Source organism: Accipiter gentilis, chromosome 30, assembly GCF_929443795.1.
Source record: "Accipiter gentilis chromosome 30, bAccGen1.1, whole genome shotgun sequence".
In the NCBI taxonomy this organism is placed as follows: Eukaryota; Metazoa; Chordata; class Aves; order Accipitriformes; family Accipitridae; genus Astur; species Astur gentilis.
Genome location: NC_064909.1, coordinates 11,444,056 through 11,457,113, shown reverse-complemented (window position 1 = coordinate 11,457,113; position 13,058 = coordinate 11,444,056). Strand labels below are relative to the sequence as shown.

The 13,058-nt window shown below is 38.4% G+C and overlaps 1 protein-coding gene across 4 annotated transcripts in view; it reads left to right on the top strand.

Annotated features, from left to right (window-relative positions):
- The window catches only part of USH2A (usherin), a 394,090-nt gene that overhangs the window by 31,549 nt on the left and 349,483 nt on the right, over window positions 1–13,058 (top strand). For all 4 annotated transcript variants that reach the window (XM_049833600.1, XM_049833601.1, XM_049833602.1 and 1 more), the window contains exons 4-8: window positions 3,890–4,025; window positions 5,203–5,266; window positions 7,649–7,943; window positions 9,142–9,326; window positions 12,477–12,698. In XM_049833600.1, coding sequence (XP_049689557.1) covers window positions 3,890–4,025; window positions 5,203–5,266; window positions 7,649–7,943; window positions 9,142–9,326; window positions 12,477–12,698 — 902 coding nt within the window. The remainder of the gene's footprint in view (window positions 1–3,889; window positions 4,026–5,202; window positions 5,267–7,648; window positions 7,944–9,141; window positions 9,327–12,476; window positions 12,699–13,058) is intronic.

The following is a 13,058-nucleotide window of genomic DNA, read 5'->3' as shown; positions in this document are numbered from 1 at the left end:
GTGACTTATAGGGCAGGGAATTTTTCCTGGGTAGGAAGTGATTGGATTTGGTATTGCTGGCTCTGATGGGCAATTTGCTTGTGGCAGAGGACCATAAGAGCTTAATTTGGGATGCACTGAAGGAACTTGCCTATCAGCTCGTTGGCCCAGCACCTCTCATTTTTGAAACTCTTCTGGATCGTAACAAGAATGCCATTAGAGGAAAGATTATGGATATCTTTCACCATCTCAGTTCACCATCAAATGGATTTTCCATTGCTTGGAATTGGTATTAGGCTCTGCATTGGCAGAGGCTAATGTAGTTGCAGAGTGAATTTATCTTAGTAACTAATCCTTGCCACCTCCCTGTGAGGTGACTTGCTAAGTATCTGACAGATGGGGAAGCACGGGAGGGAGAGATGGTTTCAGAGCTGGGATTAGAGCGCTGATGTCCCAGGCTTCTGGTCCTGTGCTCTGCACAGCCATGAGGCCAGCCTTCCCTACCCATCTCCTGTTACTCTCTTGGGGCAAATTCCTGCTGAACATTATTGATAAAGACAACAGGGGATTAATCCTGTTGTCCTAGTCAGGAGTGAAATTCATCTTTTATTTCTGTGGTATGGTATGCAATTTAATGCTAACGGTCAGGAGACCTTAAATAACCACATCAAACAGCCGTTTCGGTGCCAGCCTTCCTTCTTATTTAGCTTAGTCTAAACTGACACCAAACTTTGAGACATTCCTCTCCTCCCACAGTGGAGAGCCGCTGGGATTTTTTTATACCACACATGGTTTCCCTCCTACATTTTCCTCCCATGTCAGATATTCATACCCCCTTTAATAACCAGCAGGGGGATCATTACATTGAGCTACTGCCAAATGCATAATGACTGCTGCCTTTGCCTTACACAGTCACTGCACTACTGATATCCAATTCAGCATTGTAAAGTGCTTAGGGCTACCTTGGGGATGTGCTATATTAAACCCAACTATTCTAAATCCTATTTAATACAAAGAGATTGGTGGGGGGGAGGGGGGAGGGAGATTTAAAATTGTTGTTAGTCACCTATTTTCAACAAGTAAAAATACCTGGCCACTTAGGGCCCTATTCTGTCACTCAAGTCATAAATAGTCCCACTGATTTTAGTAGGGAGTGCATGAAGGCGAGCACGGTGCTTACCACTGGGGGAGGCAGGATTGGGTCCTACAGAAGCTGTGGCTGAGATGGTAAGTTTGCAAGGAGCTGATGGGGGTGAGTGCGCCCATTTCTGAATTCCACTTACAAATGTTTTACAGTGAAAACAGGAAAGTGGAAACATGCTTCATATCTGACTAAAAAATAAAGGTACTCTTAAACTTGTAAAAGACAACATTTTTATTTGAATGATATGACAGAGCTGCCACAGGAGTGTTACCTGCTATAAAGAAAGCTTAAGAATTATTACCTTTATTAGACCAGTGACACTGAGCTTTAGCCATACATTTCTAACTTCTGTCCCTCTACAGAGACAATTTTCTTTTCTTAAATAAACTGTCATGCTAGTGTTAATATATTGTTGGCTCCCTCATACTCTGAGAATACTGCTGATATAAAACATGTATATGTTAGATTGGTAATAGTATCTTTAGTGTAGCTGACTAGAACAAATGTGTTTCCCTCATGGCTGTGCTAATGTGATAAAGGAAAATTGGCTGTTCATCAGCTTTTGGCTGGGTAAAGACAGTAGAGATGGAACCACATTCTTTTTTATGCATTAATACCACTGAGAACTTTTCACTAGTTATATTTCATGTGCGGGCATGTTGTGCAAAGATGTTGTAAAACATGAGATAATGCTACAAATAACAAAGTAGAAAAGCCTGTATCTTTTATGATGATAACAGTCAAACACCAAATGACAGTAACAGGCTGTAAAAAATGTGATGCAGAAAAAAAATGCAATGTAACCACCATATACACATATACTTAGACTCTTGCAAATAGGGCATCAGATGTTTAGAGGGCTTTGAATTAAAATTAAATAAAAAACTGTTGTATTTAGGTCATTGATGTGTCAACACAAAAGATAATTTAAAATGGAGAGATGTATTTTGAGCGGTGAAACTCATATGCAATAACTTTTTGAACAAATCTTAAGGCTTAGTAATTATGATAATAGCCTTCAAATTTCCATCAGTGGAAGGGCAATAAATATTCCTGTCTAAATTTGGGAAATATTGACTGAATCTGGAAATGGCAATAAAGCTCAGCATGCATGTGTATGTTTGAAAGTGCAGTTTAAGGAGAAAAATTCATCTGTACAATTTTGTGTGAAGCCTAAATAAAAAAAAAAATCCAAACAAAACCCTCCATCTCATTTCATATTTTCTTTCTAAAAATACTGAAAGACTCCTTCTGCCCGGGGCACTGATGCTGATCATCTGAGCTCAGATTTATAGATAATTGTGTCCGTTTATCTTGGTCTGAAATTTGAAAGACTTTATTGGTGGAATAGCTTTGTGAGTACTTATATTGTGGTTTTCAAACTGATACTTTTTCAGGTTCTGGCTTTCCTCTTTGCAACAAATTATTCTGCCTTGTAAACCTTCTGTTTGTCCTCACATATATATTGTTCTTATGGAAGCAATTATTCCAGGTTTATTTTGTTTTGATTAGCGTGAGTATCAAGACAGGCTGAAGCACTCTAGTTTTATTAGGCCTCTGTAGACACGATTCAGCAGGCATCCATATCTGCAAAATGAAAATAATGCTCTGTAAATTGGCAACAACAAAATGATGTTTCAAAATCTGAAGGCTACTGAGCTCTCATGTGAAATAATCCTCATGCAAACTAAGTATTGCGAAAAATTACGTCATATCAGTTTTTGCAAATAAATCACTTTCTGAAATAAATGAGATTAAGTTTATTCAGTAAACAATTAACAGAGTTCAAAAGTTTTGAATAAGTTGCACTTAGTTTCTATAATTAACTTCATTAATGGGAAGCTGACTATAGCCACGATGCCTCCAGTTGCCATTTTTTATGTGCCTGTATTTTTTAAATGAGAGTATTGAATTTCATAAAATGTAAGGCTGAAAGGCACTCCTGTATTATTAAACTTTTTCTAATTTTATGTAACCTAAACATGAGGATTTTTAATGAAAAAAAGTAGTTTGTAAAAGCTCAGCATCTTGTGACTTTGTGGAGCTGGGAGAATGCCATAAAGTATTTCTATGAACGCTAGCTCAAGTTTAAAATGAATTGGCAGGGAAGGGAACGCTTGCAGAAAACAGTACCCTGGGGTGCTGGCTGAGTGCATATTCCTAGCCAAGGGTTCCCTTGATGTAAGGGAACTGCCCACTGGGTGTAAAGCAGATGTAGCCAGTTCCTATACCGTTCCCTTCAGCCTTGGTAGAAAGAAACACGCTGGGGTTGGGGAGGCATTTTGGAGGGGTGTTAGAGTCCTGGCTGAAAAGTGCTGCATTTGGTTATCCTGAGTATGGTATATAGCCCCTTGAGGCCTGTTTGAACTGATGTGTGTGAGAAGAGCTCTGACAGATATAACATGTGCCCATGGCCTGAAGTGGTGATGTAGCTGTAACCAACCTCGTACCTCGTGAAACAGACCCATCCTTCTCCTTTTCCTCTTTTCCCCCTCCCCACCAGATCACTGCACTGTAGTTTCTTCTTTGATTTAACCACTGTAGAAATTTTATACTCCGTGCATCTGAGTGATGATCTTATTAACTGGATTGCTAATGGATGGACAGAAGAGAGGTAACTACTTTCAGTAGGCACTGAAAATAAAGACACAGAGCAAGTAGGTTGAAGTAATGTTAAAGATTAATCAGTGGTAGATGCGACATGTGGAGAAATCAAAGTGATTGCATAATGAAGCGTGTGTTTGCCCCTTTATATTGGTTCTATAGGTGCATCACAGCAGAATTAGTTTCTTCTTGAATGGATGGGAAGAGGACAACACACCTTTTGATTCAAGGATTCTTGTGGGAACAGTTGCAGATACTGATGCTGATGGTACACTGCAAATTGGACAAAGCTTCACAGGTAAATCTTGCAGTATTTTAGTGGACTGCACCGGAATGTTCAAAATAAGATGTGCATGATGTGGTTAAAAAACACACGTGAGTCATTTTAAGTTATCTGTATGCTGAGAAGTAATATCTTCCTGCAGGAGAAAATTCCTATTGTATGATTAGCTTTCTCAAAGGGTTAGCTGAAAGATAGGTGTTTGGTGGATGATCCTGTAGGATCATAACTTATTCTATGTGTTACTGCATACGGGTAGGTTTTCCTGCATTCTCCAGAATGTAGGTATGTAAAGTATGACACGTTCCATTAATTTACGATCAGTTTTTCTGAGTAAATATATGAAACTACTTCAGAATGGGATTGTGCATGGCCACTAGACTATACCCCTCTCCAGAGTAAGGAATAGAGCTGAAGTTTCTGGCTGTTCATGTTCTTCAGTTCTACTCATGTAAACCACTAGGAGAATGAGAATCCCTCAGCCTCTAATAATGCCCGGTAGCATTACTCCTCATCTACGTCTAGAATTTTATATGTACTACAGCATGACATGATCATTGCAGAACAGCTGGGGGATGTTTTGTTGCTCTCCACAAATTCTTGGCTCTGCAGATGTAAGAACACTGGCTATTGCTGTTCAGGAACATGCACAATTTGAAGCTAACTTCTAAATATAACTATATGTCATTTAAAAACTTTATTGTGCTCTTGGGCAAGGAAGTCATTCTGTGCCCCATTTCTTAAAGCTTGTATATAGAAATGTGTTTTGTTGTGATTTTGATTCTGAATACTGGATAACTAATAAATGTATAAAAGAAAGGAATATTTTAAAATGCTTTTTATCTTTATTGTATAAATTGATAGGTACAGTTGTACCTACTGTATCTCTTCTCTAATTAGAGGTGGCACATGGACTGGCTCATTACTTCTGTCTAATGAGCCGATCCTTGTGCCACCTCTCTAATCAGAAAAGAGATAGGTACAAAATGTTCTTATAAAGTTATTATAAATCATTCTTTTTTATAAAAAAAATTAAGTCACTGCCCTCTATAGTTTTGTCCAGGTCCAAGATGGTTTCATTCAGGAGGGGTAATTGTGCAAGAGAGATCTCTGAGTGCTGAATTAAAGGTGCTCTCATGCAGTGCAAAGCTGCCTTCTGCTCAATAGATTACTTATTTATGGTATATTTTCTTAGGTTTGGAGCAATTTGTTGGAAGAATGCAAGATTTTCGATTTTACCCAGTGGCACTTACAAACAGGTAAAGAACCTTTATTTTTGTAAAAAAATAAGAGTGTGGTGATTAGAAAGAATAAATAACGATATGCTTATTTCCCAAAGTATAATGGTTTTCATATGTCTCCTTTAGATAATTGCTTATGGTGATGTAGTTCATTGAACCTCATTTCAAAGATGACTTTTAATCTAAAAAAACTTGAGTTAAAATAAATTCAACAACTTAATTTGTTTTGCTTTTGAACTGTTGCTTAAATATAGCTAGTATATATAGTAGTATATATGTAGTGAAACTCAACACTCAGTAATAAATGTGTGCTTTCCTTGTTATTGTTGTCCCTGTTACAACCTGACTTAGTAAGTGTTCTTGCAGAGAGTAGGTCCACTTGCTAGATTTCAATGCTTATAAGCTGTCTAGGTGTTATCAGCTCATGATAATTCTGACATAATAGTGTGTGCTGATAAGCTTAGTCCTGCTGGATGAGACTTGCCAAGCTTTCCCAGAGCTCCATGTGAACTGTAGGGCGAGGAAGGGAGCATAGCAGGCTGGTACAGTTTAGACCGCTCAAATACCAGTGATCCAAATGAAGAGGGCAGGCGCTCCAACCGGTCAGCATGCTGACTTCGTGGCTGTGAGCTTGGCTCCCATGCTTAGCAGTCCCTTTCATCTGCTTGCAGCTTCCCCATGGTATCAGATGTCCATTTCAGGTATTCTTGATGCTCCCCCCACCCCACGCTCACAACCCTACCCCGAGGTGCTATTGTCTTAACTGTTCATTGCTTTCTATGTTAGATTGTCACCATAAGCTGCCAATGACTTTGCTAGCTCAGCCCACTTAGCCCTGGACAATTGCTTTGACTTCCTCCATTCCTGAGGCCAAATTACAGTTGCCACTGCAATTTCTGTTGCCCTCCAGTCTCCCTTCCTAGCGCATTACAAAGAAATGTTACCTTTGTTATCTAGCTCATGCTGGATTAATCTAGTCAATTCAAGCTGGCCAGAAGTAGTCAGGTCCTATTTGTCTGCATGGTGCTTCTGGGTGGGCTACACGCAGTGGCACTCCTGACTGCAGACCTTAAGGCTGTGTAATGATAGTCTTTCAATAAGAGGTAGAGCAGGTTCCTAAGAGCTCAGCTGTCTGCAGGACATTACGACAAATGAAGTTCCTGTGAATTTAAGGTATTACTATGAATCAGCTATTCCAAGTTATATGAAAATAATGTTGGTTGTATTCTTTCACAGCAATGCTTGTCAAATCCTTTGAACTACAATTTAAGTCAGTGAAATGAATAAAGTTTCCAAATTGAAAGATAAGGCATTTTACAAACTGTTGTAACCTAATGATGTCTTTGTGGATGTAGTTTTATATCCACAAATAATTGGGTCCAAAACGTTTATCTGGGATAAACTGTGAAGTAAAGTCTTGCCTGCATATCAACTAATTTCAGTCTGTGGCTAACTAAAACGTCCTGTAACTTCAGGTTCTATGGGAATTTGTGGTGGCAGCAGCAAGTATTTATTTGCTTAATAAGTATACAAAAATAATGTTCTTACTGATAAAGTAGAAAAACGGGAAAAGTAAGAGGGTTTTTTTTTTTTTTTTTTTAATTTGAAAATTCAGTATCTTCTAGGCTCACAAAATCCTTCTTTTACACCAGAGATGAGTAGATAAAGGTTTAGGTAATCTGCCCATGTCGTTCATGTATCTATCTGCTTGCCTCCCTACCTATGTATCTATTTCAGTTGCTGATGTCAAAGGGAAGTAAGGTGACTCAATGACTTAGACATGAGCTGTAAGACGCAGCTACAGCGATCGCAGACTGGGGCAGCTAAAAAAGTGGGCATTTGTATTAAAGTTAGTTAAAAGTGGAAATCTTTCTATCCAGGTTTTCTAAGGTGCAATGCGATATTGCTCAAGCTGGTTTTTTTGGAGGATTTGAGTGCAAACATTCAACTCATCTGTGGTTATAGGCAATATGCCAATGCTATGGTATGCTTAAGAACAGTGTCCAGATCCCTAATTGGAGTCAGACATGATGCCATAATAAAATTTTAAGAGTTTTTCTCCTTGCACCTACGGCTGGATTCATTGTACCTAGCTTTAGATGCACCAACAAGCAGCTCTTTTCCCTTGGCTCCATATACGTCTGTGGAGCAATGAAAGGAACTTGAGGGCTTCTTCACAGACACCTTCTGAAGGTGCCTGCTGCTTACTATTGATTATGTAGGGACCCTGGCCGGCCTGATTCCTAGCCGATTGCCCCATTTACGCGAGATGAAACCAGGCCTTCAGGGCTTCTACTGTAATCTAAGCTGAATTTTGTTTAATCTAGGAGCCTAGAGGTACAAAGCGGCACTTGTCTTTTTTTATCATGTATGTAATTACTTTTTTATATGCTGTGACAGAGACATTTTGGAAGTATTCTCTGGCAAATTTCCTCATCTGCATACCCAATCTGAGTGCCGCTGTCCTGGAAGTCATCCCCGGGTACACCCATTGATACAGAGGTACTGCATCCCTAATGGTGCAGATGATACCACTAATGACAGAGTGCTGAGGTTGGATGTGGAAGCCCATCCTCTCTATTACATCAATGATGATGACATTGGGACTACCTGGATTTCATCTGTGTTTGCTAATACTGCAGGTCTGGATCATGGTGTTTCAATCACAATAGACTTACAAAATGGACAGTATCAGGTAATGAGAAGATTACATTTGCTATTTATTAAATCAAAACTAGGAGAAGATTTTTGTAGACATTTCAATTTTGAGGAAATTCAAAACTTATGCTTTAAGATGTTATCCTTAGAGGACCAGGAAGAAAACTTCCTTTTTCAGTATGAAAAAATGCAAAAGGCAACAGAGTGCATTATGGTTCTCGTCATTGCCTTTTGATGTGCCTTGGCTGTTGTAACAAGCAGTAATCTAGAATAGATATACCAGAGTGGGTATCCTGTGTGAAGACACCAATATTTAGAAAATGGTTGCTCTCTTTTAACTCCACTTTTGTAAATTTCAACTTTAATTTTAATTTCTATTAAAACTTGAGGTGCTTGTTTTATACCTTCTGGTAGAAAGCTGACTGCAATCAAATGGAATTTAACATGTCTGCGGCACACTGACATATCGGAAGGGGTTTCTGTTTTGTAGATGTTCTGGAGATGGTAGTTTAGCCTCCTGAGGAACATGAAAGGAGAATACAATACGCAGGCAAGATTCCTGAAGAGGCCAGATTGTACCTAACATTTCACAATGCTGTTGAAGAGTGTCAGGATGTCTGGGAAGGAGGCACATACCAGTAGTGGGGCTGCATTCACTATAGGGGCTCTACTAAACTTCCATGTATTCTTGCTAGCTTATCTTTTTTTCTTTTTTTGTCATTAATGGTGAGAAGGGAAAGAACATGATGACAGGTTTTGGCTACATAAGTAAGAATTAGTCCTAGAACACAGAGTATTTGATGAGAATCCAAGCTAAAAATAGGGAGATATCCCCCCTCCCCCCCCCCCCCCCCCCCCCCCCAATTTACCTGTTATAAAACAACTCATCAAATATTTGGCAACACATAGCTATGCCCTTCATTTTTGCCAAAATAATATTACTGTGATAAATCATGGACTTGACTTTGTAGTGCATTTTCAAATGGTCTTCAAGAAAAAGTGAGGCAACAACAGTTCAGTTGTTGCATAATAATGTCTGAGAGATCAAAGAGCTTGTTTAACAAAAAAAGTTATATTTGGTTTTAATTGGGAATATGTGGACTGAAGTATTGGTTCTTTTTCTGTCTGAGTGGTAAAGCAGACTATATTGTCATATTGAAAAAAAAAGGTTATATTCTCATTGTTTTACAACTTAGCCATTAATATCAGTTTAAAAATTTGTTATCTTCTTGTAGGTATTCTATATTATACTGCAGTTCTTTAGCCCACACCCTGAAGCAATAAGAATTGAAAGGAAAAAAAGAGATGATCTAAACTGGGAAGACTGGCAGTATTTTGCTAAAAATTGCAGTATTTTTGGAATGGATAACAATGGATCTCTGGAAAAACCAGACTCTGTCAACTGTCTCCAGCTTCCTAGGTATGAGTGGGTATTATCTGCATAATACAGATGCTTTGAACAGGTAACATCCTGACACAATTCACTTCTATTTCCCAATGAGATAGAATCATTTAATTTGGTATACTCATTTATTATGGGCTGCTGAGTATATAAAAGATCCCAAATCTGACCTTTCGATTGAAGATTGCCAAAAGGTCATCTGTCATTTTTATCAGATTTCAGATCAGGAATGTGACACAATTGATTCCTCTGTTATTTTTGAGCTAGACTTTTGAAATTTTACATGCTTATGTTTTGGGGGGTTATTGTCAATACAAGTACAGAATGTTGAGATGAAGAGTGGAGGAAGGTACTGATATAACAGATTGTTTTAAAGAATCTAGTGAATGTGAAAGTATACCTTCTGATCTTGGAGAGTGCAATGTGTTCTGGAGATTAGAATAGAGGCCAAACTTAAGTACAAAAGCCGATGATTTAGCCTTGCTACTAATCATGCAAAACATGTAAGAAATGGGTTGAAACATGTATCTTGAAGCATTCTAATCTTTCTAAGCAAGAACCAAAATAAAACTGGGGGGGGGGGGGGGGGGGGTAAGGAGGATCATTACCGTTTAGAAATATGTTGCAAACCTTTTTACTAGATAGCAGATTTAAAAATATATAACGTATAAAATATATATTTCAGAAATATAGCATATAACATATATAATATATAGTTAATATGTATTATCATTTTACTTACACAAATTCTTGTATGTACATATATATATTTTTGAATCTACACCACTACATATATTCAAATGCACTATCCCTTGCCTGAATTCAGATGCCAGCCAGTATTAGGCTTGTTTAGTACTTGGCTGGAAATCAGTGAGAAAATACAGTAGCAGGTGCTGTAGGCATTTTGCTTTTCTTGTTGTTTCACTTTTGCTACCTTCCTAAGACTTTTCAAGTGTCAGCATCTTTGTTCTCCAGCAGTTCAGTATTCTGAGGAGAGGAGCATAAGGTCATCTGAGTTACACCAGTTTTCAGCAAAGGACTTTGAGCTTTATTGCTGATCCTTGGAGCAGAGGGTAGAAGAGAAGGGAAATCTCTTAAGTAAGCCAACCATTTTTGGAAAAATAACTCGAATGAGGTGTAATGCCCTTTTCAGCCCAGAAGTATGTATTTGTATATTTTCTAAAAAGAACTGAGGAGTTAAGTATGAACTGTTCCCATAAATGTTTTGTGAGTAGCACTGTTTCTCCCCTTCGATTACGATGTAAATGGTGATAGGAAGTGATATGAATGAATGATTTTTGGGTACAGCTGATGTACAGAAAGCTTCGTTTAAAAGATAAGAAATATACCCTGTAATGGTGAGTATTCTGTGTACTCAAAGAGAACTTATTGTTGAAACAATGCTCCAAATTTGTGTCAGCAGTAGCAGAGCTCCCTGCTGACACCTTTATAGGAGGGGAAGGTGATTTTATTGTAAAATAAAACTGGTCTCTCTTTCTCTGTCTCACATATACCTACACACTTGTAAATGCCAAGACATGTCCAAATTGTCTATCCAGGATTTAGACACCAGTGTGCTTGTATCCTGGTGGCCTAGCCAGGACTCCTTGGTTTGATGTGGAATGCAAGTTACCTTGGCTTTGAAATCATTACCATGGCTTGAGGGTTCTTGGTTTGGTGACACATGCTAGTACTGAAAGGACTCTTTTCAGTCCTTTAGGAGATGAAAGTGGTATAAGATTTTTATTTCTTCATCCTGTACCACCTCTGTAAGTTAGGAGTTACTCACTGTCCTTTATGCCTCCATCAGAGACTTGAATCCTCGCTTAGTCTGAATATTGGCTGACCCTTGTTTTAGGATCATCTTTCTTTTCCTGGTTTCCTTAGCAGCTGCGTGTAGATGCCCTAAGATCTTGAAGACCTGCTTATCTACATGCCATCTGCCGTACAGATGATGCCGTACATCCTTCTGCTGTTCCTTCTAGTGCTTCCATACCAAGATGGTGTAATTCATCTGCCCTTCATACCTGTATTAACATTGCCATTACAGCTCTATATGTAATGGAAGAAAAATACTTTATTTAACTTTCTGCAGAGGGGAAGAGAGGACAGTATCGCCCAGAGAAACATACAGATATATTCCATTGAGATTTTTGTGAAGCACTAACCTGGATAGGGGCACAGTAAATTCAGTGTTCCTTTGTGAAGACAGAGGAGTATGACTTGGCAGACCTAGCCTAACTATTAATCTCATCTTTCAGAAGCTCAGAGATATTTCGAAGTGATGAGAATTACATTTTTTGAATGTTGTATGTTAGGTGCCAGGTGATACCATGGGATAGCTGTTTTTAATGAGCCCATGTAGGTGTGCAAATAGCAGGCATTCTTGCCTCTTGGAGAGGCAAGTTCTACTCTTAGCTAAACTCTAGCTAGTAAGTATACCAATATGAGATACGGTTCATACCAAATTGTGCAAATGTGCAGTTTATATATACTTTTTTTAGTTTACTCAGCTTTTGCTTGAATTCTCAGGATTGTCCTTCCTCTTCTTGGGCTTAAATACACAGTTTTACTCTCAATCCTACTACATTCCATTCAGTTCTCTTGCACTTCACTCACTGGAAGATGGCGTGTGTTTCTAACTCTATTCACTCATCGAATGAGATGATACAATCCAGCGACTCTGGAATTAAAAATATAATTCTGTATGGGTTTTACATGTGTTTAGCAGGTATATAATTAACAATATGAGCACGTTAATTATCGTGTTGGTCATCTCAATGATTTCCTTATGTAGTTCAAGCACGGTTCATGTTTCTCAAAGACATTGTGTTAAACTTTTTGGAAACAGTGCAGATGACACTGTGTCGGTCACACTTTATTCATATTTTGAAGTTGCCATTTAGAGGCTTTACTTTTAATTGGAAACTTAGGGTCTGGAGAAGAGCATGGCAGTTTGGGGAGAACAGACATACAGAGGACATTTCGTTTCCCCTGCTTGAATTCTGGTGACTGGGAATCCACTGACATAAGAATTTTCCCCAGAAACCACAAAAAGCCTATGTAAGTTAAATGGAGACCCTCTCTGAGAAATAGGATATTAGGAGATAAAATCTGTAAAATATGTGATATTTTGATTTTCATTTGTCTTCCTCTCTATTTAAACAGCTTTACACCTTATTCCCGTGGTAATCTAACTTTTAGTGTTCTTACCCCGGAACCAAATCACCGACCTGGTTACAATGATTTTTACAATACTCCATCTCTCCAAGAATTTGTAAAAGCTACACAAGTGAGGATTCATCTCCGTGGCCAGTATCATACTAATGAGTCTTGGGTAAATTTTAGGCATAGATACTATGGAGTTAATGAAGTTACCGTCAGCGGAAGGTAGGTGTTATGGAACTCTTCCCCCACCCATCACTGCCTCTGACTATTACAGCTGTGCAAAGTATATAATGACCTGGCCTAAAGTTTAATGAAGTTGTTCTGCTTTTACATTTATGAATGAGAAGGGAATTTGGTCTGAAGCAGTGCATCAAGTTTGAAATGACTGGTGTACTGTTTTTTTAAAACACTTGCTCATATGTTATTTTAAAATTAATTATACTTATTACACAAATCTGTCAAAAGCAGTCCTTTCCTTGGAATTACCAGTGCCTCTAAGCAAAGGCTTATGATTGAAAACCATGGCTTGTGCTTTACTTCAGTAGCGCTTCCAAGTTTCATTATAGATTCCCAGACATGCCA